The 27,067-nt window shown below is 39.8% G+C and overlaps 1 protein-coding gene across 1 annotated transcript; it reads right to left on the bottom strand.

Moving 5' to 3' along the window:
* Window positions 1-347: 347 nt before the first annotated feature.
* Window positions 348-25,113, bottom strand: CA12 (carbonic anhydrase 12). Its single transcript, XM_071754897.1, has 10 exons — window positions 24,886-25,113; window positions 21,910-21,930; window positions 15,321-15,500; window positions 12,270-12,412; window positions 11,333-11,428; window positions 9,631-9,694; window positions 9,049-9,206; window positions 7,854-7,980; window positions 2,515-2,599; window positions 348-2,025 (listed from the first exon to the last, which is right to left on the bottom strand). The coding sequence occupies exons 1-10, from the start codon at window positions 25,073-25,075 to the stop codon at window positions 1,944-1,946; spliced, it is 1,146 nt and encodes a 381-aa protein (XP_071610998.1). The 5' UTR covers window positions 25,076-25,113; the 3' UTR covers window positions 348-1,943.
* Between the last annotated feature and the right edge of the window lie 1,954 nt (window positions 25,114-27,067).

Below are 27,067 nucleotides of genomic sequence, written 5' to 3'. Positions count from 1 at the left end.
ACAGGAGAGCTTCATGCAGTTAGAGGGTGTTACAAGTGGGAGTAGTGGGGATATGATATGTGGGAATCCCTCTTCAGGGGGATTCAGAACTACTAAGAAATAGTAGTAGTCTCTGAAGGAGACATTTTTTGCCTGGTGTGTAGTATGTTTTCTTTGTTGGTAATGTGAGACTTTTCCTCTCAGTAAACATAGAGTACTTGGCTGAGGTGTTTATGCTTCTTTTTTTACTGATGCCAAGGATGTTTCATGCAAAAGGTAGTGACTGATTGATGCTTCCAATCAGCTGAGCTGAAAATGAAAATCCGAATTCAAATGTTACTCTTCTAAAAGAAATAAGAAACTGAAGGAACATAAGAAAAATTTATTATCCATTCTTATCTTTAGATGCCTGTATTCCAAAAGTAATATTCCCCATTTCACAAAAATGCTGCTTTTTAAAGTAATTTCAAACATTTTAACAAGATGATTTTTGTATTTGTGAGATGAAAAATGCTGACAAATGTAGTGTACTTAGTTGTAAGATTATGCTCCTCAATTTCACGTACAGTAAATATTGATAAGTTATTTCTCCTTTCACTCAGAAGCTTGCTTTTGACATCAACAATTTTTGTGGGTAAGAGTCTAAAACATAAGTATGTATATGTCATCTTTAAAGAAGAAAACAAATGCAATAACAATTTATTTATTTAAAATTACAAATGTTGTGGTGGTGCTACTGAATGTAAAGAAGGTCTAAGTGTCAAGTTCAGTTTGGGATTTCCCCAGTAGTGTTTAGCAGCATTCAGACCTGAAGTTATTTTAGGTATAAGCTTGTGCTAAATCCCTTTCTGCCTGTATATTGAAGTACAAGCATTTCAGAGCACTGCTTTCTATGTCAAATTCAAGAGGAACTCTGTACACTTCAGGCTAAACCTTATTTTTCCTGAATTCAGTGACATTTTACATAGTCTGCAGTGGAAATGGAGTTAAGCTTACCCTTCTCATTTTCAAAAATGCATAATGAGACTCAAAAGTATCTAGCTTATAAGATTTGAAAATATAATTTTGCTTACTTTCTAATAATGAAAATACTAAATTCTGAGAACTAACTCTGAAACCATCTACTGTATAATTGTAGTTGCAATATATACTGTAAAATCAACTGGGATTTCATGATTAAATAGCAAGTGTGCTTAAAAGTGGCAGCAACTGCATTATCTCCTCATCATTCATACACACACTATAAATACAAGCAGGATAATAAGACAAGATGCTTCTCTAATTCCAGTGAGAGGCAGAGGCTGACATCCATAACAGATTTGTGAGGCTGTGTAATAACTGGGAAGTGAGCTCTTCCTCTAGCAGTAGTGTTTTTTCAGCACTGAGTTCCTGGGCTTGAACTCTGTTAACAGTCCTTGTGGTTCTCATTGGATTTACATTTGTCTTCTCTAATATTTCTGTTACAAAGCCACTGGTGAATGTACAAACATCATTTGCTGTGCTTTATAAACTGTATCCACTGAACAACCTGGCTGAAATTCTCATCTCAAACACACGTTGCCCTTTATCCCCTTATGCCCTTAGCATGTTCATCATGCTAAAGCCAATACCTTGATTTTGTAGATAAGAATGTGTGTAGTTTGAGTATCTTCAGGTCTTAATACCTATGGGAAAATCTGTGCTAAACTAACCATAAAATTGGAGTTTAGAATTAACTGTAAAATCAGTTAATAGACCCAGACTCAGTAAGCAGCAAAAGTGAAAAGCATCTGGTGAGGAATTTCCAGGGAGTATTCCACTCCCTGGAAAAGGAGAGAGAATAAGGACTACAGAAAACTTCTGGCTGGTTTGTTTTTAGAACACTCCTGAGGCTCATCATCAGCCAAGAGCCAGAGCTATGGTCCACCAATGCAAAATAAATCAGTGCTATGAATGAATAGGAACTTCTGTGACAGAGCAGGTCATCAAAGTTTGGAGATTTCTTCCTCCTTGTACATTCCTGGTTTGTAGATTACTCTTCTTTTGTCTTTGCCTCCCTTTTTGCAGCTGAAATAGACCAAATGTATTAAATAATTGCAATGCCAATGAAAGAAAAGCACCAATAGTTACTTAAAATGGGCCATTCTGTACACATGAGATTATTTTTCTTTGCACTGTTGCAAATGTCACAGTGGCTTATTGTTACAAATATTTCAGGAGAATGCCTTCTGTGTGACAGTCAGTGCTGATCACAAAGGGATCAGGCTGTTGGAAAGTTTGTAATCTTAGTCTTTTTCTCTAGAATTTGGCTTTGGTGGCAAACAATCGAGCTGAATGATCTCATGTCAGTGCAGTTTTTTTCCTCTCAAATGATGTGACCTTTGTGAGAGGTAACAGGAGAAGTACTGTCTACAGTGATAAAGCTTGTAGGAAAAGATTGTTTCTTATAAAGGAGTAAACATTACCAATATAAAAAAAAAATGCCTGAGGCTTCAAACATAAGCACTTCTTTGTGTTTGAGTTCTTCTCCTGTGGTGTGACAGCTGGACATCTTACCTTTTCCTCCTCAGTAGCCAGAAGGCTAGTGCAAGAATGATGAGAACTCCCAGAGTGCAGGCTACCACAACAGAAACAGCAAAACCTGGGAGAAGAGGGGAAGCATACAAACCAGTTAATTTCATTTACTTGAGAGGAGAAGGCTAGGCTCTAATCTGTCACAACATTTGCATTCTGCATCTGCCAAATCTGCACTTTGCAGCTACAGAGTGGATAACTTTGCACAGCTGGAATGTCTTGACCCCACAGCTGGATCTGCAGCTCACAGTGCTGTGAGTTTAGACACCCACAGAAGTCACAAAGCCACCATGCAGACACAGGCACAGCAGATCAGAAACTCAAAGGATTTCAGTGCTGCCACGTATTAGAGAGCATAAGCAAAAATGAAGAACTAAACACAGGCAACTAAGGATGGCAAATTTTATGCCTCTTTCTTTTTTTTTTTTAATGCAGAAGAACACCACGGAGAGTGGACATCTGAAGAGTGAAATGCTTTGCTGTTGAAAAAGTTGCTTAAAGGCATCTAAGAAGGTAAGAATGAATTCTGGATATTAGTATGATGAACTGTGTGATCTCATGTTAAACATCTTAATACTATCTTTGACTGTGACCTTCATATATCTTTTTGGCAATGAAAGTATTTTTATTTCTTTTGGCCTTCCCAAAGATCCTGAAGTTGAGCACTCTTACTTTAACTGAATTTTCATAATTTGTTTATATGTTTTTTATATTTTATCAAATGCTTGTTTCCCTCTAAGCAATATCAGAACCCTTTCAGACTGAAACTGATAGGTATTCCATCTCAGTACTTTCTCTTATCAAGTCAGCTGTTGAGAAAATAGAAGTATAAAACCTGGTGTTTAACCTTATCCCACTTAACCCATGAGGTACTGTATTATTTTAAGTCCAACTGAAAAGATGAAGCTTACAATCCATGGAGCTGAAGCAGAACTGCATTTTAAAAAGGGAGGTGTTCTATTAAAGGCACTTCAAATGGACAGCAGAATATAACACTGAATAGATAACTGTAGAAAAAGGGCTTGTGGTTTGTAAAGGAAGGGTGGAGGGGACATTTCCATTAGATAAGAAGACCTTGCAGAATTTAGTAAAATACTTATTCAGCCTGGTGCTGTAATCAAAACTAGACACTAGGTCCCATTCATTCCAAATGATGGCTGTGTCAGTGGGCCATCATGACAAATTTCAGCATGTGATGCTGTTTTTAATGGAATAGATGACTGACAAGGAAAATAAATCATAAATATCACAGAGTTTGAGTTTTGCTGGATAATCCTCTGAGGTTAGAGACATTTTGAAATGCAGTACTTGTTAACAGTGAGCATGAATTCAGATTTTCATAGTGGCATCAAAATGCAGACGACAGAATGATTTGGTTGCCTTTTTGGTCCCTAACCCAGTTCCGTGGCCCCATCTGGTGGCAGCTGTGCTCGGGTAAGGGTGGCAGCTCTCAGTCCTGGCACTGTAAAGTTAGGAAAGCTGCTTTGGTAGGGGCCTAGGGTGTGCACAGCAGGATTTATATCACAAATTGCTGTGGTTACCTGACCCAAGCCATGATTTTGTGCATGGCTTCTGCTTCCCTTCTTAATTAGTGTGCTCTGTTCCTACCTGTGGTACAGCTGACTGCATAAGGCTGAGCACTTTCAGCCAACAGCCAGGTGCACTTGAATTCTGATTTGACAGGAACCTTTTTTTAATTTTTTTTTTATATTATTTTTAAATTTTTCTTTTTTCATCTTGATGTGAGGGGCTGCCTTTGTGACTGTGGTAGGTGGAATGTGAGATTACAGGGGTGATGAATAGCTTTTCTGAAATGGATAGAACGTTTTTCTATGGTTCACTGATAGAGTCAATGAGATTTTGTAATTAAATATACCTAGACTGAATGGAGTTTCTATTGAAGTAGCACTGAGCAATGCCTTTTGTAGCCAGAGACCAGTTCTTGGGTGAGAACTGCAGGATAGGCAATAACCATTACAATTCAGCTCTGGTAAGTCATGACAGCTTGAAAGATAAATTGAAAATGCTTTTATAGCTGGTGTCAGCTCTGCATGGGAGCCAAATAATGTGACTTAGCAGAGGGAGAGCCAAATGTTATTCTTGGGTTTGGTGTTGGTTCACAGCAACATTTTTTCAGAAAGTCACATCTGGGTCAAATTTTCCCCCACAGATGGAAATTATAGTGCTTACATTATTTCTGTGAAGGCTTTAGTGATTCCTGGATGAAAAGCATAGTACCTGACTTTTCAGTTACTGGGACTATGGATTGTAACTCTCTACTTCTTACTTTTATGTATTGAGTGAGATTTACAAAGAATCATTGAGTGCTTTGGGTTGGAAGGGACCTTAAAGACCATCCAGTTCCAACCCCCCTGCATGGGCAGGGACACCTCCCACTAGACCACAGAGAGAAGGTAGCCAGGTGCTGACAGGTCAGCTTAAGAAACAGATGGAAAACTGCTGTTCTGATTTCTGACTGATCAGTCTGACTCAGAAAATCATTGACAGATGTGGCTAGCAATCAGCAAAATGCCCTTGCCAAATCCATCAGGTATTGAATCTTGATGAATTGAGAGGGCAGAAGAAGTAAGAGTTGGATCTCCAGGATTTCATGGTGAACTGGTCTTGGACAAAAGGTAGATGCTTACCCCAGAACTTCTGTGACTTCAGTAAGTGGCATTGCTGCAGTAGATTTTTTTGTGCATGGATTTAAGAAAGACCCTGCAGAGGAAGCCTTATAGTCTCAGAAACTTGGCTTCTATCTCACAGATTCTGATTCTGCTGTTAAAATCATTGTACATAATCTGAACTCAGCAGAGGTTTGGAGTGCATTACTGAAAAAGCCATTCTGGACCCAACTATCTTTCTTATTGTCAGCTGGTGTTTGAGATAGGAGGTTTGGAATGAAAATTTTATCCCTCTTCCTGGACATATAAGAATGCCACGAGGGAGAGGCATGTTTCTAGTTGGCCAGTCCACAAAAGCAGCAAAAGGACTGACATACTCTAGTTCTTTCCTGTTTTCACTATTTAGCCATCTTTTAATTTACTCAATATATTGTTTGTGCAGCTAATGCCATTTTGTATGTTAATCGTGGGGCTATCAGGGATTGTTGGTGATTTGGTAAACTTGCAACTGATTTGCATATTTTAGTTAGAACAGAGCAACAAGAGGACTACTAGTGTACTGCCCTTTGAAAAATGAGATTAAGTTGTGGCATTGTTCTCTAACCATTATGCTCTGCAAGCGGCAGCATGGGGACCTGGTAAGAAGCATGAAGACAGAACAATATGACTATGTCTTAATATAGTACACAATGGGAAATCAAGGCACAGAACCATCAAAATCCCAAGCATACCCTATATGTGAGTTGTCTATAGACACAGAAATAACTTCAATGAAGGGTCACATTATAGTCAACAAACAAGGTTTCTGCTTATTGTCAACATAATACAAACTAATCAGTTTTCTTAGCTGATAAACTGAGAGGTTGTTCTGCTACTTCCTCCTGACTCTGAGCAGCAAGATTAATGTTATTGCTTACTGCAGAAAACTACACATGAGCAGAAGTTGCAGAGACTCCTCGTGTATAGCACATTTTTCAGAAGGGAAAAAAATCTCATTTTTGTTAACACGAGCTGATGCAGACTGACAAAATATTTTGATAGCCAAAAGTATTCAGAATTTTATTTTAGTCAGACCTTGAAACTGGGCTGCAAAGTATGAATTAAAATGTGAAAAGAGGTATTTGATCAGAGTAACTTCTCTCAGCAATTATTCAAGAGCAGAAGTTTTAGCTTTAAATAGAAGCAAGATATAACTAAACTAAACTACTTTGGACTTAAATATTTAGCCCTCTGCTACTAGTAGTAGGAAACATCATAAGATATTTTTGGCAGCAAATAAGAGCCAAATGCTGCTGATGTTCCACACTGCTCTGCTTGGCAGTTTTAATGAAGCTCATCTGACCAGAAGACCAGCCAACTTTTGGTGACAGATCTCAATCTCTGGTTTCAGAGAAACATTTTGTCTGGGATTTGTTTTGGCTGATCTCTAATTTTCACTCTCTCCTTTATAGATTTATATTTGAAAATATATATTATGAAAGGGGCTGTCTGCAAAGGCAAATGGCGAGAGCAGCTCCTGCAGTGTATCTGATATATCTGCAGGGAGAACTGCTCCCTGCTGTGGCTGTTGCATGAAATTTCTGAATATAGACAACTCCTGTGTTTCCCCTTCTTTCATCTAAACAGGGAAGTAACTAGCAGGCAGAGCTCTAATTATGTGCTAACATGTTTTATCAATTTGAAAGTTTACTGCTTTGCCAATCTTTTTTTTCTTTTCTTTTTCTTTTTTTTTTTTTTTTCCCCCTTTTTTTTTTCCTTTTTTTTTTTCTTTTTTCTTCTTCTGTCTTCTTTTTTTTTTCTTTTTGGTCAAGTCTGCTTTTTCTTTTAAAAATACTTCACTCTCAATTTTACATAGTATTGTGGTTTGCCTAGATTACTCTGCCTTCAGTGTATGTGCCAACTTCACATCCACTCCAGAGTGCTTCTTTGCAAGACAAAAGAGAAGTTGGAACAATACATTTTGCACAAACAGCATAATCTAATGCTTTATTATGGGGCACAGCTAAGCTTCTCACATAGATCCAGGTTTTTTGTGCAAAAACTGCTCCTCGAAACATAGGCATTGTCCTTTTGTAACACTGCATAATGAAGCTTTTACATCAGTTTTACATCCTTGTAGGATGGCAGGTGTTTTTTTTTCCATTTGTTACACTGGATCATACTGGATCAGTGTTATGAATTATTTTCATTTGTCAAGGACCTCTCCTGATTCTCTATGATTTCCTACAAAGAGTGTCCCTGAAGGGCAAAGCCGATATTCCCTTTCAATATGTGCTCTGTACAAAACCAGTCCTGGTGGTGCTGGGACCCAGCAAATCTCAGCAGTGAGACACAGCAGCTCGAGTGCTCAGCTATAGGGAGCTGCTGAGTGTTTGGGGTGACAGCACGTATTTCTGCAGAGCATGACAAGGCCAAACATGTATTCCTTCTTTTATCTCCTTGCTTTTGATCAGAAGGGTTACAGGGCTTGCCTGGTAGCCATTGTGGAAAAACCCTTCTTGTGTTTTCTTTGAATACCTTATTCTCATACAGCAGCCCATGCAGCAATGCAGTAAGAGAGGAAAACCAAGTGAACTGCAGGGAAAATGAGCTGGCTGTATTTTTACAGTGTAACAGGACTGCTGCTTTGGTATTTCAGGCTTACATGGATCACTGTGCTCTGTTTCTTTGCATGGAGGTATTCACACAGCTTACCTTCCTGGAAGGAGATAAAAACCAATCTCTCACGAAATTCCTGAACGTTTCGGAAGTTATCGACCATCTCCAGGGGTTCTGGGTCATCGCTCTCCGTGCAGTACATGGCTGTTTCCAGTGCCAGTAACTATAAAGGGAACACCCTGTTCAGCTCCCAGAGGACAGAAAAAGCAGTGCCAGTGTAGGGTGACTGGGAGCGTGTGTTTGAAATCAAAGGGGCAGTCAAAGGGAAGAGGATACCTTATATAATACTATATTCTTGTGTGCCCTGTGGGACCAAATGCAGAATAATGTGTAAATAGGGTGAAATCTGCCAACACACAGCTGGTGTTTTGCTTATATCCAGATAAAATTGATCCTGCTTTGCAATTTTCCAGTAGGAAAGCTGGATGGGAGGAAACATGGTGGCCCTTTGCAGCATGTTCTCCTTAGCACAGTCTAATTCCTAAGCAGTACTAAAAGCTATGTTATGAAGCAGCTCTCTGGCTTGGTAAACACATGATCTGGTGGAGTGGGCAAAGTTAAGAGTAAGTAACTTTCATAACAAGGAGCATGCAGTAATTTGGTCTGAGATTTTAATAATATAATTTTCCCCTGTCTTTCTAATTAGGTAAATCAGTGTGTGGGGGTTTCCAGTCTATATATAAAGTGGCTGCCTAAGAACAACAGCTAATTAGATGGGCACAAAAACACAGAAGTTGGAGAAAAGCCAAGGGATTCAAGATTAGACAAGTAACACATTGCATGCTCCTTCGAAACTTAACATCTACTTGACCTGCCATACTTAAGGCAGTCAGAATAAAAGCAGCCCTAAAATACATAGTGAATAGAGTTCAGACATGAAGCCTGAACAAAAATTATCCGGAAGTGACTTTTGAGAAGACAAAGCAGGGAGTAAGCACACAGTGAAAACAGAAATTAATCTCACTTGACTGTGATTTTTCAAGCTGATAATATGCCAGTTCTGTGCTGGTGTCTGTCCTTTTATTCTGGTCAGCTGAAAACGTGCTAACTACAGAATAGGATATTGATCTCTGCCAGTTCAGTGCTGTTCTTCCCACTTAGAAGATTTTAGCAATGGCCCTCTTTCAGTTTTATAGGAACTGAGAAGAGAAATCCAGGTAATGAGAAAATGATTTACTGTTCTTTAGCAGACCCCAGTCAGGAAAACACATGCTGCTGTGTTTAAACTTGCCTGTTCTTGTGAAATTTTAACGGGGTGTCGGTAAACTGTCCAGAGAACACTGGGGTAGCAAGGAGGAGTTGTTAGGGACCCTTCATAGCGGTAAAACTCATCCAGTCTGTCAGGGAGGAGTTCCCGAATATTGAAACCAGGGACTTGGACCATCTGATCTGAAACAGGAAATTTGTGTTAAGTGCTGCAGGTAGTGTACCAGGGGAGTGAATTTGCTTTTCAGTAAGTACGATGCTGTCAGCTCTATCGCTACAAAAAGATAAATATATTTTAACAGAGATGATCCCAGTTAAATAAAGAATATAGCTTTTGAGGTTTCCTATGTACCAACCTCACCTTAAATACCAAATCAGAATTCTGCAAGATAAACTGTGGCTGTATTAACCAAAAAACACCATGGGCAAGAAATAAGGCCCAGGTCAGAAGCACACGAGGCACGTTAGCAATGCACTCCTCACAGGAAGTGCAGTTGTTTTGAAGTCTTTCACAGTTTGACACAGGTTTGCCTGGGACTTCTGGTGACAGGGTGCAATCTGCTGCTCCAAGCCATTCTCAGCCCAGTGCAGGTCTATAGCCACTCACCCTTGTATTTCACATTCTGGAAGTGCCTGAAGATCTTATCATAGGATGGGTTGAAGGGTCCAAGCTGTAATGAGCAGACAATATATTAACAGCTGTACAAATCACTGCAGGCTGAATGAATCTGCACATAGCAAACATCAGTATTTGATGGCCTTTTTCATATGCCAAGTATCTCTGCTGCCCAGATATTTATATACTAGAATGGCAGAAGCACTTTTTACTGCAAACATGAACTCTGTCCTCAGAATCCTGAAAAACTCTTTTGCTTGCTCTGAAGCTATTGGAGCTGCTTTGTTATAATGCTTTCTTAACACCAGCAGTGCAGACATCTTGTGTGTACCTGAAAGATCCTATTGCCCTTGCCTGTGCAGCATGTTGTGTATATGAGAAGCAGCTATTTCCTCTGAGAACATTACAGACATAAGATCTCAATTGTCAGGCTTCTCAGATCATCTACTAGCCACATTTTTCCACCCACAAATATTTTTTAGTCTGCTGCTCCTTACAGTCCAGGAAGATAGCACAGGGCCACTGGCAAGGGTTGTAACTTAATTATCAAAGAAGAACATGTTTTTCAACTGCTACCAGCAGCTTTTAAGTCTGATAATCAGTGCCTTTTTTATGAATTCTTGACTTAGTGCATAGCAACTCTGCTGACAACTAGGTACAGTAAACTGGTGTCCTCAGTTCAATTGTAATAGCCACAAGTTGTCTGAAAGGTTTTCAAAGACCTAATCTCTGTGTTCCTTCATTTAATTTTTAAAGTCCATTGCTTAGAAATAACCAGAATCCCAGTATTATTCCCTAGAATTATGTGCAATACTCTGACACTTCTCACAGCTGCAGCTTCCAAGTAAACTGAAACTTGTCACAAAATTATTCTCAATCTTAGAGCTGCTAAGAGGAGAGCTTGGATAATATTCATGAGAATTAGAGCTTGGTCTGCTAACTAGAACATTTTCACTTTTTTGATGGAAATCTGAAAACCTGGGTGTTTTCAGACTTTTTGTGCTTTACAGTTATCTTATTGAGGAGCTTTAATCCTGAAGAAAAAGGAGAACTATGTATATATACATTTACTAATAAACATATATGCATATATATAAACATATATACACATATATACAAGCTTCTGAAACTTTTTTGTTTCAAGTCATTACTTCTGATTGCTTTAATGTGGGGCTGCCCTGTCATCTTAAAAAGGGCACTCAATTTACTTGCTTACTGTAATCTGTGATTCAAAGAATCTGGGAAGTTTGTGACCTCAAGACTGTGGTCAAATCCTAATTACATACAGTGGCCAAATCCAGGGTTGTGTCTGCCTGTGCCTCTCAGCTGTATTAAAACTGCTTCATGCCACAAAAGGCAGTTTTAAGTAGGTGAACTTGAAATACACTGTTGTCTGTTGTTTGATAAACTCTACCAATCTCTAGTTTGTAAATGAATGCAAAAATGGATTTAATGCAGCTGAAATTAGTGTACTGGGAACATGAGGAAATATTCAGAATTCCTCTTTCCTCTAAAATTTGTGCTTGTTTATGCATATGCTGCTGGAATCTTGCCCTTTTTGTGAAAGGAAAAACCTTTATTCAGCTGCAGTATCATGAAATAATCTAGGTCATTCTTAATGTTAACTTCTGATGACTTCATGATTGAAAGCACATTCTAAACAAACAAACAAACAAAAGGTCTTGCACCCTACCTCAAGAAGAACAGCCAAAACTGCCAGTCCATCTGCTTTGTCCATTGCTGCTGTTACATCTGGGTACTTCTCAGAGTTATAATGGACAATATGCAGCTATAAAGAAGGAAATAATGTTATGGTGACGTCTGGGGCATGCTCACATCTCTGTTTCCCTAGTGCAGCCACCTTGGGCTAAGACAGTACAATGGGATCCTTCAGTGATTTCTGGGTGTAGTGGTAAGAAGTCCTCTCAGCCCCACTATAGCTGAGTTACACTCCCTCCCTCTACGTGATGAAGAGGGAATGAGATGTGAGCACTTCAGCTTCAAGGCATCTTGATTGTAGTACCAGTAAATTTGTCTGAAAAGGTAACACCTTCTTACTCTTGTGGCCCTCTGATGTTTAGAATGCAAAATCCAGGGTTAAATGTAACTAGAGAAGAAATAGATTAATGAAGTGCTGCTATGCAAGCAAATTATTCTGATTGATTTATCTTTTAATCTTTTTGGGGTAAATCTCCAATTGGTACGGCTTTTCAGATCTATTCCCAAAATCATAATTTGGGATTAGAGAAGACAAAAAATAGTTCTTCACTGGATAGAAGAAGGTGAATAAAGGCAGACAGAAGCAGTGTCACACACCTAAATGATATACCTGGTTAACAGAGAGGAACCAAGGTGTGAAATATCCAGCAGGTTGCTTGAAATCACTGAAGTGACCCAGTGCCATCCCTGAGTTTGGAAACAAAGTCCTAGTTGCCTGATTTGTGTTGTATTCATGAAAATACATTGGAATCCATCCTTCTTGCATTTTTAGTGTATACCTTCATTATAAATACTTGCATTAGAGCCTTGCAGCCTTTTACAGTAATATACCCAAGATAAAGATCCCACTTGGAAACAAAGGTCCCTGCCCAGCTGACTTGGTTTCTCTCCCTGCTCTGAGCTTGTTTTACCTCTGCTGCAAAGTGCTTCCCACTGACTGTGTGCTCTGAGCCTTCTGACTTGTTTCTGTTGCCCCAGTGCAGGTGGAGTTGAGATGCAGTATATTCAAACGGGAGGTTTCTGATGTACATAGCAGGTGACAGGTACATTTTCACTGAAAGCAGAGCAAATCCAGATGTGAGCAAATGATAACATGACTTTCAAGCACAGAGCAAACAAACTACTGTGTCTGGGTATATTGCATAGGGAGCATGAACAAAGCAGCTTCTTAACTCAAATCCATCTTCGTCTGCGGTTAGGAGATAAACACTTCAGTTCTTTTAAACCCTTTGTAGATGATTCAAGAGAATTTAGAATATACCCTTTGTCTGTTTTCTTAAGCTAGAGGACTTGAAGGCCAGAATTGCTGCTAATGGCCATGTTTTCCCTGAACAATGAAAAATTATCTCCATGTTACTGAAGAGAAAGTTGTTGAAATTTCAAAACAAAAGTTTGGATCTTCTTTCAGTCCCCTTATATGGTGGTTGAAAATGGCTTGATATATTAATATTTCTGATGCTATTTTTAAACTCTTGCTCTCTTGAACTCCTCTGCCTCTTCTTTTGGGAGCATATGGCAAAAATCCAATAGACTTTCCTTTTTCTCCACTCCTCCCAAAACCCAGAGCTTTGATGTCAAGTAGCAAGATAATCACAAGCCTTAAGAACCAGCATTTCCTCTCCTGATGTGCTGGAGGGCTATCTTTGTATGCATTACCCTCTCTTCTGCTCACTAATGCTCTCCAGTGGGGAGGACAGGCTGGGTTATTTTCTTTTATATGTGTAAATTAAGGTACAATTTCTTAACTTAGCAGAAACTGTTTTTCACTTGCGATGTTTGGTACTTCATGAAACAACAGTTTATGTAGAGGACACATTGTTTTCTTTGCAATTTATCTCTCTTATTTACCAGTGTGAAGACAGTTTGTTTCTGAAGTGTTCCAGACATGTTTTGCAGGGGAAACAAGGCTCAAAACCTTTATGAAGGAAGAGCTGACAACCTGTGTATTTTGTGTAAGTGTCAAAGAGATTTTTTTTTGAGCAGCAGTGTTTTCAATGTAGCTGAAGTATGTAATTGGATTATCTGGCTGATGGAGCATGTTTATTATCTGTAGTAATGACTGATACCACAATACTGAGCATTCTACTGATTACCTCTCTAGTCATAAGAGAGCAGCAGGTGGTGTAATGATCACTCTAACAGAGGCTATTTTTTGCATTACTCAGCTCATTTATCTGAGTGAGGTTTCTAGAGTGGCTTTCATGTCCCCAGCTTTCTAGGGGGGCACTGACTTTACAAGTGCATTCTCATTTTTACTGAAGAGGATATGTATTTTTGTCTAGCTGAACTTCATGTTTTAGAGCCAGATAGATCTGACAATGTTAGGCTCTATGTGACCCTTACATGAGGGATAGGTTGTCAGTTTTGTTCTTTTGTCTCCACCTGCTCTCCAGCACTGGTAAAGTCCACAGTGACATTTCCATTTCTGCCTATTCCCTGTCACATCAGCCTAATACACTGAGCTGTGAAAGTACAATCTTTCACCCAGGACCAGGAAAGGCTGTTAGGAAAAGAAGGTTTACAAGAAAACATTTCTAGTCTAAAGCAACCTGGGGCTGATGGAGAAAATGATCAGGAGAAAAACCAGGAACCATGCCTTGAGGGGCTGGCCCTTAATGAAGAATGAATCATAGAATCATAGAATTGGCTGGGTTGGAAGGGACCTCAGAGATCATCAAGTCCAACCCTTGACCCACCGCTGTGGTTGCTAGACCATGGCACTGAGTGCCACATCCAGTCTCTTTTTAAATATCTCCAGGGTCGGAGAGTCCACCACTTCACTGGGCAGCCCATTCCAATGTCTGATCACCCTCTCTGTAAAGAAGTTCTTTCTAATATCCAACCTAAACATCCCCTGGCACAACTTAAGACCATGCCCTCTTGTCTTGTTGAAAGTCGTCTGGGAAAAGAGCCCAACCCCCCCAGCCTCCTTTCAGGTAGTTGTAGAGAGTGATGAGGTCTCCTCTGAGCCTCCTCTTCTCCAGGCTCAACAGCCCCAGCTCCCTCAGCCTCTCTTCATAGGATCTGTGCTCAAGTCCCTTCACCAGCCTGGTTGCCCTCTTTTGGACCTGCTCCAGGACCTCGATATCCTTCCTGAACTGAGGGGCCCAGAATGGTCTTATGATTTTCTGTATGGTAGGTTTACCCCACTAAAAGAACAAGAGAAAAAGAGCTGTTTGGCATCTTTTAACCAAGCATGCCAGAGAAGAGCAGAGTCTGGTTTATATTACAGGTTCTTTTGATGTTTCTGCAATGGAGAAGGATGCAAAGAAGGAGGGCCTGCTCTGATGGTTTTCAAATGCTTCAGGAAGGAACAAATGCTGGTGGGACTGGCTTGCTGGTACTGTATATTTTGTCAATACAGTAGACCTGTATAAGACTGCATCTTCTCTGCTTTCATCTACTGTGCTAGCAATTTGATTTAGTAGTACAGTGGAGGGTGTGTTTGTACACTATTTCTAATTAATTTTCTCTCTATTTATCTTAACTTACACTGAAGACATTTCTGTCTCAAAGGAACAGATTGGTGCTTCTGACTTTCGCCCCCACCACCAGCAATTCAGCTGAACTGCTTTGTTTAGACTGGAATGTCAGAGACCCAGTGCACCCGTATTTTATTAGTTTATCTCTTTTTAAGGGAATCACAAAGTCTGTTTCTCTTTTGGACCACTCCAACCAACTTACTACTCTGTAAGAAAACCTCAGGAATTAATTCTGATGTGCCTCTAGTTTATTTAAAACCCACAGTCAGTTCAGCTTTACTGTGAATCCACTTGTTCTTAGCTCATTCCCAGGTTACCCCAGCCTGTTCTCTAGATGTAGATATGATGATATGTAAATACTTCATCATCACAGCTTAATTTTATCAGATAATCAAAGTAGTTCACCAATGAAATACAAAAAATCATGAGCTCCATCAACTCTTTCCTTCACAATCCCATGCTGTCATCAAGCTCCTTTACCTGAATGCCCATTATTGGTCAATGTAAAGTGGTCAGTGGATGGCACATCATAGCCTATGAATTCTAAAGGCAAGAGATTAGAATCATACTGGAGAATATCTTTGTGGAAATCTATTGGTGACTGGAATACTCCTCCACAGAATGGGTACTTCTTTGGCCAGGCCTTCTCCCCATCAGGACCTGCATAAATTAACAGAGAGACATTTGTCAAGTCTCAGCTATGTAATTAATAAATATAAGACCTCCCCTTTTCAGCCTTCATCCAAAATTTGGAGAAGGAGCCTATTCTGAATTTTTAAGACTTTTTTTTTTTTTTTTTTTTTTTTTTTTAACCTGATTTAATTTTTCCAGTGTGCTGTTAGAGAAGGGCAAAATGCTGCCAAAAATCTCACACAGACACTTCACCATCCCTGGATTTTTTGACAGTCTCAGCTATTGTTGGTGATACACTTTTGGGGAACTGCAGGTCTGGTAGCAGGCTAGATCTCCAATCTCCCATGCCTCTGACCTTCTCAAGATGCTATGTTTCTCTTCAGAGATCACAAGCATGACAAGTAGAGGTTGGATCTGTGACAATATTTGACTGACTTTTCCCTGTGGAAGTAACAGGCATATGGACAGTAACACAGCTATTCCAGCTTTCTGAAGAGAACTGCTGAAAGAAGTGACTTCATGTTGGCAGATGAAAGTTTCCATACTTTTCAGTACACAGAAATCCAGAGCCTCATAAACTTTTCCTTATCATACAAATTGTCTGGCTCTATCTAGCAATATTGTGTAACCCACAGTGAAAGCTAACTTGCAAAAATGGAAGTTGTTATGATAATTTAACCTGCAGTAACTTGCTCAAAGTCTAGTGTAACTTTTCTTCATCCTAGTCTTTTGCCCTAGGGAGGATCTACAAAGAGTAGATAATATCAAGAGATTTTTAATTGTGCCTTTGATTCAGTCAGACATTAATAGCTAGCAGCTGTTTGCATGCTGTAAGCTGAGACCATTTGGATTTAAATACCAGAGGAGGTACTTGCAGTCTGTGTCTCTCCTTGACTCTGACAGCTCCTTGTGATTCCTTCTAAGGCTGTAAGGTCTTTGGGGATCACTCATCCTGATCTGTATCATGCAGGCCATTGGATTAATTTCTACTTCAGTGAGGCCCTATGTTCCAGTACAGGAAAAACATGCTTTGGCATTGCAGGTAAAAGATAGTTTCTTAGTGCCCAATGCATAATTACTCTCCTTGGCAGCTAGATTTTGACTGGTGAAAGTGAGAGAGTTTGTGTAGCTTTGACTGTGTTTAGGTAGTGATTAATTTTAATCCTTTGCTCTGAAATGGAAGGGGCCTCCTAGCAGCATACATTTATTCCTCAGTGATATACTGAGGAACATAGAGGACATAATTTCACACTTCTCTTAAACTCAATAGATTGAGGGCCTTGAGTCTTTGGTTAGAAGGTTTCTTTTCTAAAACTGTAATAATCTTTGTGGCTTCTTTGAAGTCTCTGCAGAATGTTACCATGTTAACCATGAGTGAAGAAACTAATGTTAGATCAGATCATCAGTGGCCAAGCAAGTTCAGATCTTTTCTGAAGGAAAATTAACAGTCATGAGACTATTATTAGAGACTTTCTGTGAAAGACAATTGGCAAGTTCGGTTCTGGTGCTCAAAGACAGACTTCCTTCCTTATTAGAGCTCTTTAAGGTTATTCAAGACACAAGGTAGCACATAGCATTTTTTGCAGTGTGGATACTGAGACTTACTCAGTGCTTTTCATTTTCAATAGGCCTTGATGTTGTTGTAACTTACATCTTTGACTCCAGTTCCCTGCCAATCACAATAATTTCCCTCCCCTTAAATCTTCATGGTATTATCTTCAAGTTATTTAAATTCTTTTTAAAAGGTAGTAAATTTTATGCTGACATTACAGAATACTGTGTACTATCCTCTATGTATTTTTAAGCAAATAATAGATTTACTCAGAAGAGCACACTATGGGATATACACACTAAAGAACATTTTCCTAGGAAAGATATTTTCTTGTGGCTGAAACCTGATGTGCAAGACAATGGCACTGAAATTTAACACTTTCCAGGGAGCTATGATTACGGCAGTGTCAGAAAATTTGGTGAGAAGCCATTATTATAAAAATACTTTATTGATTTTGAAAGGGATTTCTGTGCAGAGATAAAATAGTGAATTTGCAAGAAGACTTTAATGTATTACGTATCATAGTTTTGGAGACTTGATAATTAAATAGGTAATTTTTATTTCATGCATAAAGTAGAAGTGTAGTCCCAGCCAGTTTAAACCATGTCACGAAATACCACTTGCTTTTTCAGTAGTGCTGGGATGAATCTGAATGCCCTTTAGAGCTGGCAACAGAACATTGTAACTCCACACCAACGTCACCAGTTCAGGAGAGAAACTTACGTCTTTTCTATAAAATGCTGTAGTTCTTATAGTACCTTGGTCTTTCGTGATCCTTTCCTTGTCCTAAACCTGCAACTCTGCTCACAGGCCTTTAAGCTACAGCAGTTTTTGCTTGTTTCTCACTCCTACTTAATGAAAAACCACAACCAAAACAGCAGACAAAAAACCTTCTTTTGGTACAAAGCTAGTTTTTCTGGAAATTCTGCCACATAGTCTTCCTAATTTCAGTGCTTCAAAACTCCTGTCCCAAAGAGCTGAACTCACTGCAGCTTGAGTTTGCATATGTGAAATTGAGATTCCCATGGCAGATAAACCACACAGCTGGAAGGCATTTCTCAGCCTTTCAGCATTTCAGCTGTGCTGAAAATGAATGATTGATTATGAACCAGATTTTCCTTTTTCTGTGCCAGCACACTCAGATAAATTCAGTGGAAATCACATTATGTTTACAAAAGCTCTGTCTGATAACTATTTATAAAAAGAATATAAAGAATATATAAAATAATATATATAATAGATAAAAGAATATAAAGAATAGCATGTGGATGTATTAAGATTGGTCTGTACTGCATGTCCCAGAAAATATTAATAAAAAAAGTATTACAAAATTATCTTAGCAGGTAATTTCCTCCGGTTGTGGCAGCATTAGTGACAAAGGGAAAGACCCAGGCATCTCAGGTGATGCTTGCTTCTATGAGGATCCTGTCAGGACTGTGTCACCAGAGCAGTAATTGTGCCATGGGCCTGTCCTACCCACCCAACACCACTGTTGGAGAGAGCAAATTATGGTACAGAGCTGTGGACATGGGTGGAATTAGAACCCCTCCTGCCCCTACCACTCCTGCTGCAGCCCCAAACTGCTGCAGGGTTGCAGCCCCAAACTGTAAATAACTCTGGGTCTGGCTTGTGCCTATTTTATGAAAGATGTCTGTAAATAGAGTGGTAATAATTGGTTCAATAGTCTTGCTGTCCACACTGAGCTGAGCGAAATACCCTCAGTGGGTATTTTGCTGCATGTGTCCATTTTATTGTTGTCTCTGACAGCTTTTAGCTTTCTGTGCCCAAGCCTTCAGCCAGCCCCCAGCCCCACTGCTGCTGGGTGATGCAGGACAGATGTTCTGCTAGGAACAACAGTGGTGTTTGCTCCCAGGATGTGTGTATTGGCTGACACAAAAAAAAAAAAAAAAAAAAAAAAAAAAAAGGCCTGTGAGACCCCAATGGTGTTACCAACAGGCTTTTGCTCTGGCAACCAGTTAATATTTATCTTGCTCAAGCTTCTCGTGGGCTATCCAATTCTCTTGATCTGAAGTTAACTGATGTAGTAAAATGCACTGGCTCAGTAACACAGGGAATGTCTGTGGTGTTTCTGTAGCCAGGCAGAGCAGAGCCCTCTGCCCTGCTTTCAGCCAGCTGGAAGCTGCCCAGGGCTGAGTTAGCAGAGAAAGCTGAGGTCCAGGCTCCCTGCCACAGTGACGTGACCTCATGGTTTCCATTTCCTTCAGAATGCAGGCAAGGCTCAGCCACACCATTCTGTGTTACACATACCCAGTCTCTGTCCTCAGCATACATGTCCAGAGGGAAGCTTGTGAGGTAGAGAAACTGCTAAGGGAAATCCCTGCTACTCCACTCAACTGCTCTATGAGAAATTTTGGGCATCTTCTGGCCCGTTCACTCATTTTCCTTGGGGTAAGTGGAGGGATCTCAGCACAGGTTCTCACTGTTCTTAACACAGGTTCTCAGCACAGCACTGAACTGAAGTAGAATATCTGGCAACAGTAAAACTAAAGAGTTTGCAAAGTCAGTTGTTTGTTAACAACAGCTCTTGTGTCTGTGTTACAGTGTGAAGTTGTCTTCTTGCATGCTGAAGCACGTTAATAATTCTTTTGGCACTGTTTCTTTAAACTTGGCTCTAAAGCTGGTTTTCTCCATTGTAGCTGCTTGTCTGCTCTCAAAGAGTGATTCTGGTTCTTTGATTTCATTCTAGCCCTCTCATATTACAGAAGCAGAAAGTCAGAATCCACAGAATTAAAGCACAGCTCTTCAGTTCTCTTCTGGGGCAGAGGACTTGAGCCCTGCACCTACCAGCCACACAGCAACATTGCCAAAAGCTGCATGCAGGTGATAGCCTGAGCTATGGCACACCAGAGTGATTCTTTTAATTCTTTAACTGAAAACACTTCTGATTATTTATTTAATCTACTTAGTGCATTTTCCAGCAGATGAAGCAGCCTGTCAGATTGGGTTGAGGGCTCATGCCCCATCTCATTTGCCTGTGCTCTTTCAGGCACTTTTTCTTGGGATATATACAAGAGCAGTGAAATCAGGAAAAACAAATAGCATTGCTGCAGATTGACTAAGAAAGATGCAAACAGAGGAGAGGTTTAGTTTTCATTTTTATTGCATCTAATGCAGTAATTTCCATTATAGCCAAGCCAAATGTTCATTCCTTTGGAAAGCTTGTGATGAAAAGATAAGGCCTGATCACATGCAGTGTCATCTTAGTTTGCCACCATGCCCTGAGCTGCTAGTGCTGTATCAACATTCAGTTTACATCTCGTCCTACTGCGCAAATAGAACTCACATTGACCCGGGTTTCAGTGCCTGGGTTTCTCCTCCACCCTTGATCTTGTTTCTTGACATCAGTCTGCACTGTGATTTTAGTGGCTTGACTTCCTTTCCCTTCCTGTTAACTTAATTTTAATGGGGGGCATTGCAAAGTGCTACAGGGATAAAGGTAAATGGTGGAAGGTGTAGACTGCTGTAAGGAACTGGGATCAGTAACAGAGGATGGAGAGAAGCTCTTTTCTCTCTAACTATCTTTCTAATTGCCTTTCTTCTCTGTGCAGACCGATGCTCTACCTCTGCTTTTTTCCAGACATATGAAAAGAGCTGTTCTGCACAAGTTCAGTTGCCACTTTAGTTTTTTTGAGTTGCCTTTATATGTTTTTTTTCTAGGTGCTTTTGAAAATCAGAAGTTGAAGGCAAAAATTAAGAATCTGTTTTTTGAATCTTCCCTCTCTCCTCAGGCACAATAGAAATCAGACTACAGTATGGAAGCACTTAACAGAAATTGATGAAGTTGGGCACATACTCTGAAATAAACACTGATACCCAAATTCCCAGAAAGGGAGAAGTAACTAATTTAAATAAGCATCATCCTGGGAAGGAGAGCAAAACTTCTACTTCGATGGTATCAAAAGAAGTCTTGCTTTCCTTACTCCCAGCAGGATGTTCATCTGATGGCTGATAGCAAGACAGAAAGCCCAAGCTTTTCTTATTCAAACTGTGTCAAGCTTTTTTTTTTTTTTCCTTATGAGAATGTGAAGGATATGTACATACACTCTCAGATTAATACCAATAGACATGCAGCTGACAGTTTGTCTTTTGCCTATGTGAAGCAAGTCAGGTAAACTGGAGCACAGCCCAAGGGAGTTGTTAGCAGCAAGTTCAGGCTCAGAGGTTCTTTGTGTTGTCTTGGAGCAGCACCAAAGGCTTAGGAACAAGCATCTTTTGCTGAGGTTCTCAGTACTGCCTATTTCTCTGGGGGCATGTGGCATATGAAACACAGCTGTGAACGAGGGAAGAACTGGCCACAGTGTCTGATCAGTTAAAAGAAAATCTCTAAATAATAATTCTTCCTGAGCAGGCATCAGTTCCTTTTGGCTTAGTAGCCAACTTAAAGGACTAGTGTGAAAAATAACACTGCTCTCCTGAGGTGATTTATTCCAACTTGTCATTGTTGGGGTTTCCAGGGAGCTGAGTCTCCTGTAAGATGATGTGGAAGATTTGCTGCACCCTGACTGTACTTAAAAATGAAGAGCCATGTGGGTAGGGAGAGGCTCTTTGCAGAATTAGGCTCAACTGTGTTGCTGGTCTGTGACTGGTGGGGAAACAGAGGGCTTTGGGGAACCTCTGCAGTTGTAGGGCCATCTTACTCTGATGAAGTTCCTGTCATTCTGCAAGGTGATTTAGACCCAGTGGCTGTCTCTTAATCACCCCAATACAAATCCTGATGGATCAATAAGAGGTTTCAAGACAATAGGCCAGATCCAAACCTAGGTAAAGTTAGTGAACCCAGTAGGTTCTCACCAGAACACATTTGGCACTTTTTAAAATACAGAACAAACCCACAATTAGATGTACAAATTACTTAGTACTTACCAATATAAGACCATTTTGACCCTGTGTAAAGAAAAAGGAAATATTGCTGTGAATATTTGAAACTGATCTTACTCTGTAAAGAAACAAATTGCCTTATATCCATCTACTGAATTTTGCAGTATTTGTATCAGTTTTTCTAGCCCCAGATCTTGAATAAAACATAGATGTTTTCAAACATTATGAACGCTTCTCACCCAAATTATAATTGCAATTAACCATATGGTCCTGCCCATAGGGCTTGACTTACTTGTGGTAGAGAGAGGAAAGAGAGAGGAATGGACTTTGCAAAAAAAATGGAGTATGAGACACAAACCTATATAACTCAGAGAATCCTGAGGGGTGAGTGAGTCTTAAAATAATCTATATTCTTCCATTGCTTTGGGAAATTAACTTGGGACAGTGTCTCTGTATGTCTTTGGATATATCTTGACTTATTAAATGTACTTTTTAAACTATTGCTTTTTTTTTCTTTTTTTTTTTTTGATCCTGAAACCTATTTAGTCATTCAGCCTGCTGTGTCATTACAGGTGCTTGTCTTGGCAGACCTGAACAGTTTTGTTTATCAGGCTAATACAAATCTTTCCTCTCTACAAATTTAATCTTGATTCTGCTTAGAAAACAGTCCTGAATTACAAGTCTTGCAGACACTCAGTGTGCCTGTGTGTGCATGCATGCAGGCAAGTATTAACCCTTACATGCACATGTCTGCTCAGTACATGGTTCTTGGCTGCATTTCTTGTGTTCTGAAGTGCTGTCACAGATCCAGGTCTTTCCCAAAGAACGCTTGTGGAAGGTTTGGGATTAATTTGCAGTGATGTGCAAAACAGCTGCACTTAGCTCTTTTTTATTGAACTGTGCTGGGAACACCAAGCTCTCTGCTTCCAGTTTGTCAGGTCTAGTGTGCCATGGTCTTTACATGGGAATTTTCAAAATGAGATCTATGTAATCATCCTGGCTGAAGTCTCCAGGTTTCTGGCTTGGAAGAACTGAAGCACTGTCTTAGCTTTCAGTATCAGAAACCTCATTTTCCTCACCCCTTCCCTCTGCAGGGGATTATCACTTCCTAAGTTATTTTTGCGTACTTGTGTCCTGTGGTCAGCACATTCTGTAGCTAAAACTTGCATGAAGATAGCAACTGACTGTCAACAGGTTCTAGAAATTGCCACAGCCTTATCTGAGCAGGGTTTGAAGAAATACTTGCTTAACCACAATAGGTACTCTGCTCATATTTTTACTGCCCGTTATAATGTGTACAAAGTGTCAAAAGTTTGATTTTTATACTCTAGAACAACCTTTCAAAGATGTTCATTATTTAAGGCATTTATGGCAATTAAGACAAAAATAAATGAAATTTTAAAGTCTTGTATAAGATGAAGTTTTCCTTAGCCTGAGAGCATTTTCATGATCTGTAATTCACTCCCATTATAACTTTACTGATAAGCACAATAATAGCAACTGCTAGAGGGAGGGGCTGAGGCACTGGTAACTCTTAATTCATTTAATTTAGGATGAACAGATAGATGACAGAATCTTCATTTTGTCAGATTGAGCATGCATTGTACAGCTGTGAAAGTAACTTCCTGCCATCCTCAGACTGGAGCAAGGTTGCTGTTACCCTTACTCTGCTTGATAATGAAATGAGGATGAACCTGACTGTCACACAGCCTCCCAGAATTGGAGTCAGCAGAGTGTCTGATTCACATCTGGAAGAGAACTCTCAACAGCTCTGTACCTGTGAGCACTCTCCCACATCTCTGATGGGTGAGTGCTGCTGAGTGATGCAGTTACATTCCCTTGTGTGGCAGAGGGGGTTCCTGGAGCCCCTGTAACTGTGTGTCACTGATCAGTAACCAGGGAATGAATACATTTCCAGTGTCACTTGGGAGATGGGAAATTGAGAATGGGTTTGGTTGCAATAACCTGCATTAGTAGTGTCTCTGATTTGGGAAGATGTCAGAGACAGGCACCTCCTGTAGCTCTTGCCATTTCTTGGTACTAGTTTTAAGGTAGGAATTCTCCAGCATTTCCTTCACAATGTCACAAGGTATCATAACACAAATCTTTTTGATATATCCTTTCACTTCCAAGTCTTATATCTTGGGGAAAGCACCTAGAAAGCACCAAGCCTTATTCTGTTATTCTGGAAAACAGCAAGATCTAGGAACCTATGACTTCTCATGGGAGATTCTGCTAGAGAATATAGCCATTTTTCAGAAAACATATTCCCGTAATAAAAAGGTGACCTTAAAAGTTTGAATTCCTCCCATTACATAGCTGGTGAAAAAACCCACTGAAATGCTTGTCTTGGCAGAGCTCTGTTTAAAGCTGATTGCTCTGGATTACTCTTGAGCTTTCAGGATTTTCATCCCCTGAGTGTACATGCCAAGTAAGACATCTCACACAGCCCTTTACAATGATTTTCCCTTATTCATAACTTACAGTCACATTAGGTAAACTATCATTAGCTTGAACAGATGGAAATTGATTATAATCAACTTGAACAGATAAACATCAGCTCCTAGAAAGAGAGTGAGGAGCTGATCTTAAACTGGTCCTCTTTAAGATAATGAGGTATAGTATATGGGGTATTTCACAGGGGTTGCAATCTTTTCCTCTGGTTTAAAAATAAAAAAGCCAGAGGGAAAAGTGTGATGCTTCCCCAAATTCTGAGGAGGGCCACTCTTTACTTCATTTTATGAGAAACAAAAAGATGACAAAGGAAGGCATAGTGAGCATGCAAGAAATCTCTAATGCAAACTACATCAGAAGACAAACTCCTTTTCCCTGTATATATCAGAATACATATTCTGAGAAACTGAAATGTGGATACTAGCTCCAAACAAGTGCAGATTGCAACATTATTAAGCTTTGAGCATGCTATTGAAATAGGAATAATTAAAAGATGCCAGTTTTCTGCAAATATTAGCTGCCCTAGGCTGAAAGTGACTACAAAAATAGAAAGCTGAAAGACTTTACCATTCAACGGCGCTTGCACTGAGAGTTGTATCTTTAGGAAGAAAAGCAGCACAGTAGGGACTGTGACTGTACTGAAGCTCTTGGCTGACATCTCAAGGAAAGACTTAAAATACTCCAACAATTCACAGGTTTCCCTGCACTCTGAAGAAACTCCTTTGTAGGTATGTGGCAAATAGCAGAATGCACACATACAGAGCTTCTGCTAATGAGCTATTGCCCTCCTTTCCCCTTGTCTTTCTCCTTTCTTGTAGGACTGCTTTTTATAAAGCTCCTGAGACTCAACCCAAAACAAATGATGTAATCAGACCTGCCTCTAGGTCACAGCACCCTCAGAAAACTGATCATATCCTTCATTACCTCAGTTTTAGTGAGCTCCTCAAAGGGTAGACTCCAGCACTTGGGGAATTTAAATCTGGAACTTCAGAAAATTATTTAGCGGAGACACAAATGTTTAAAAAAGCTGTCCTCTTGTGAGCCATACCACAGTAGGGCTTTTCTAGCCTATTTCAGAGTGTCTCCCTCAACTCCCATTTTTGGATCAGTGTGATTTAGCACAATGGGTCACTGTGAGGACTGGAGGGAGGGGAAGAGAAGTGAGGCTGCCTGTGGGACTGTCAGAACTCTTGAGTGACCATGGACATTCACCACAAAACCCATCCAGCTTGTCAGGACGTGGATCTAGAAGTGGTAAAGAGGAACACAGGATATAACTTAATATCCTCTTCTGAAGGTGGGTGGGGAATAATTGAGTGCACCATGGATAGCTGAGGAGTGGAAGGTGGGATGGGAGAGGCTGTTGGTTTTAGTTGAGTACATTATTATTTTAAATTGTTATTAACTGCTTATTATAGCTCAGTAACATCTTTGTAGCATGTATTAGTTTTGATTGGTCAAACTTTATTTTCAATACATTTATCAATTGCTGTTAAATTGCTCAGTGTTATCAGGTTGCTTATTTTATCCTTCCATCATTTATAAGGCTGATAAAGGGCAAGGAAAATTGACCAGAGCATGGCTCACTTCTGCCTAGATCAAGGCAGAGATCTTCTGCAGAGCATGATTCAGGCCTGTTGCTGTTGGTCACCTGTAGCCCTCCCAAGCTTGGCAGGGGCAGGCTGCAGAGAGCAGCAGCAATTATCACTATAAGTTTATAAGCAATTATTATTGTAAGTTTTTTAGCCCCTTAGAAAGCAGCTGTCATTGAGTACAGCTCCTCTTAAACTTCATAGTAATTAGTAAGCCTAGATTGTAGTTCTGCTTGTTTTGACTCGGCCAGGTGTAATCTAGAGGAAGAATGTGTGAGCTATAGTGGAAATGTTTCTTAACAAGGCTTTTTAAATGCTTTGTTCCAAAAAAAAAAAAAAAAAAAAAAGGGACACTGTCTACTGTTTGTTCCAAGGGACATGCTGAGGGGATTGAAGCATTTGGGCTATCAGCACACTGTTACTGCATGCAGGACCTTCCCTAACATGCTGGAAGTCTAGAAATGTAATTCTGTAAGTTTCTGTAGAATAAATTGTTTTGTCATCAGACTTCACATAACTGGCAACCTGTTTGACAAGCTGCTAAGGCTGGTATCAATTACAGTCGAAAATTACCTCCTCTACAAAAGACCCTGTTGTGTAGGAGGGTGTGGACTGAGCTCTCTGCCAAACTGTTTCATATATCTTTCCTTCTTTTTTGACAGTGTTCTTGAAAACTTCATCATGCTGAAGTATGCTCTGATTTTTAGAATCTCCCCCAGTCAGCTATTTTTTGCATTGTTACAATATACATCTCTTCTTCTCCAGTTTCTGCTATAGTTTGGCTTCACATTCCAGGCAGTGTTTGTGCTTTCAAAGCTAGCTGGATAGACAGCTCTTTGCTTGCAAATTACAAGCTACAGGAAAAGAAAAAAAGAATAACTCCCTTCATCATGGCAATGCCCTTTACTGTGATCACAGGAGATATGAGAATGAGACACAGAAAAAAGAAATTGAAAATGTAGGTAACAAGTGATGCTGTCACTAGAACTTTAATGACTACACAGTATACAAAATAGATTGTGTAGGTCTTTTTATGAAAGCTGTTCATATTGTCAGTGAGCCAGAATAGCCATTTTTCCAAACTATATGGAAAAAGAGAAATTAGCTCTGCAGTTGAGATTCAAGGCTGCCAGGAACAGGAATTTCTGACATACACA

This window comes from Heliangelus exortis, chromosome 11 (assembly GCF_036169615.1).
Source record: "Heliangelus exortis chromosome 11, bHelExo1.hap1, whole genome shotgun sequence".
Lineage (NCBI taxonomy): Eukaryota > Metazoa > Chordata > Aves > Apodiformes > Trochilidae > Heliangelus > Heliangelus exortis.
Note: the sequence above shows the minus strand (reverse complement) of the source record. Positions and strands in the feature narration are given on the sequence as shown.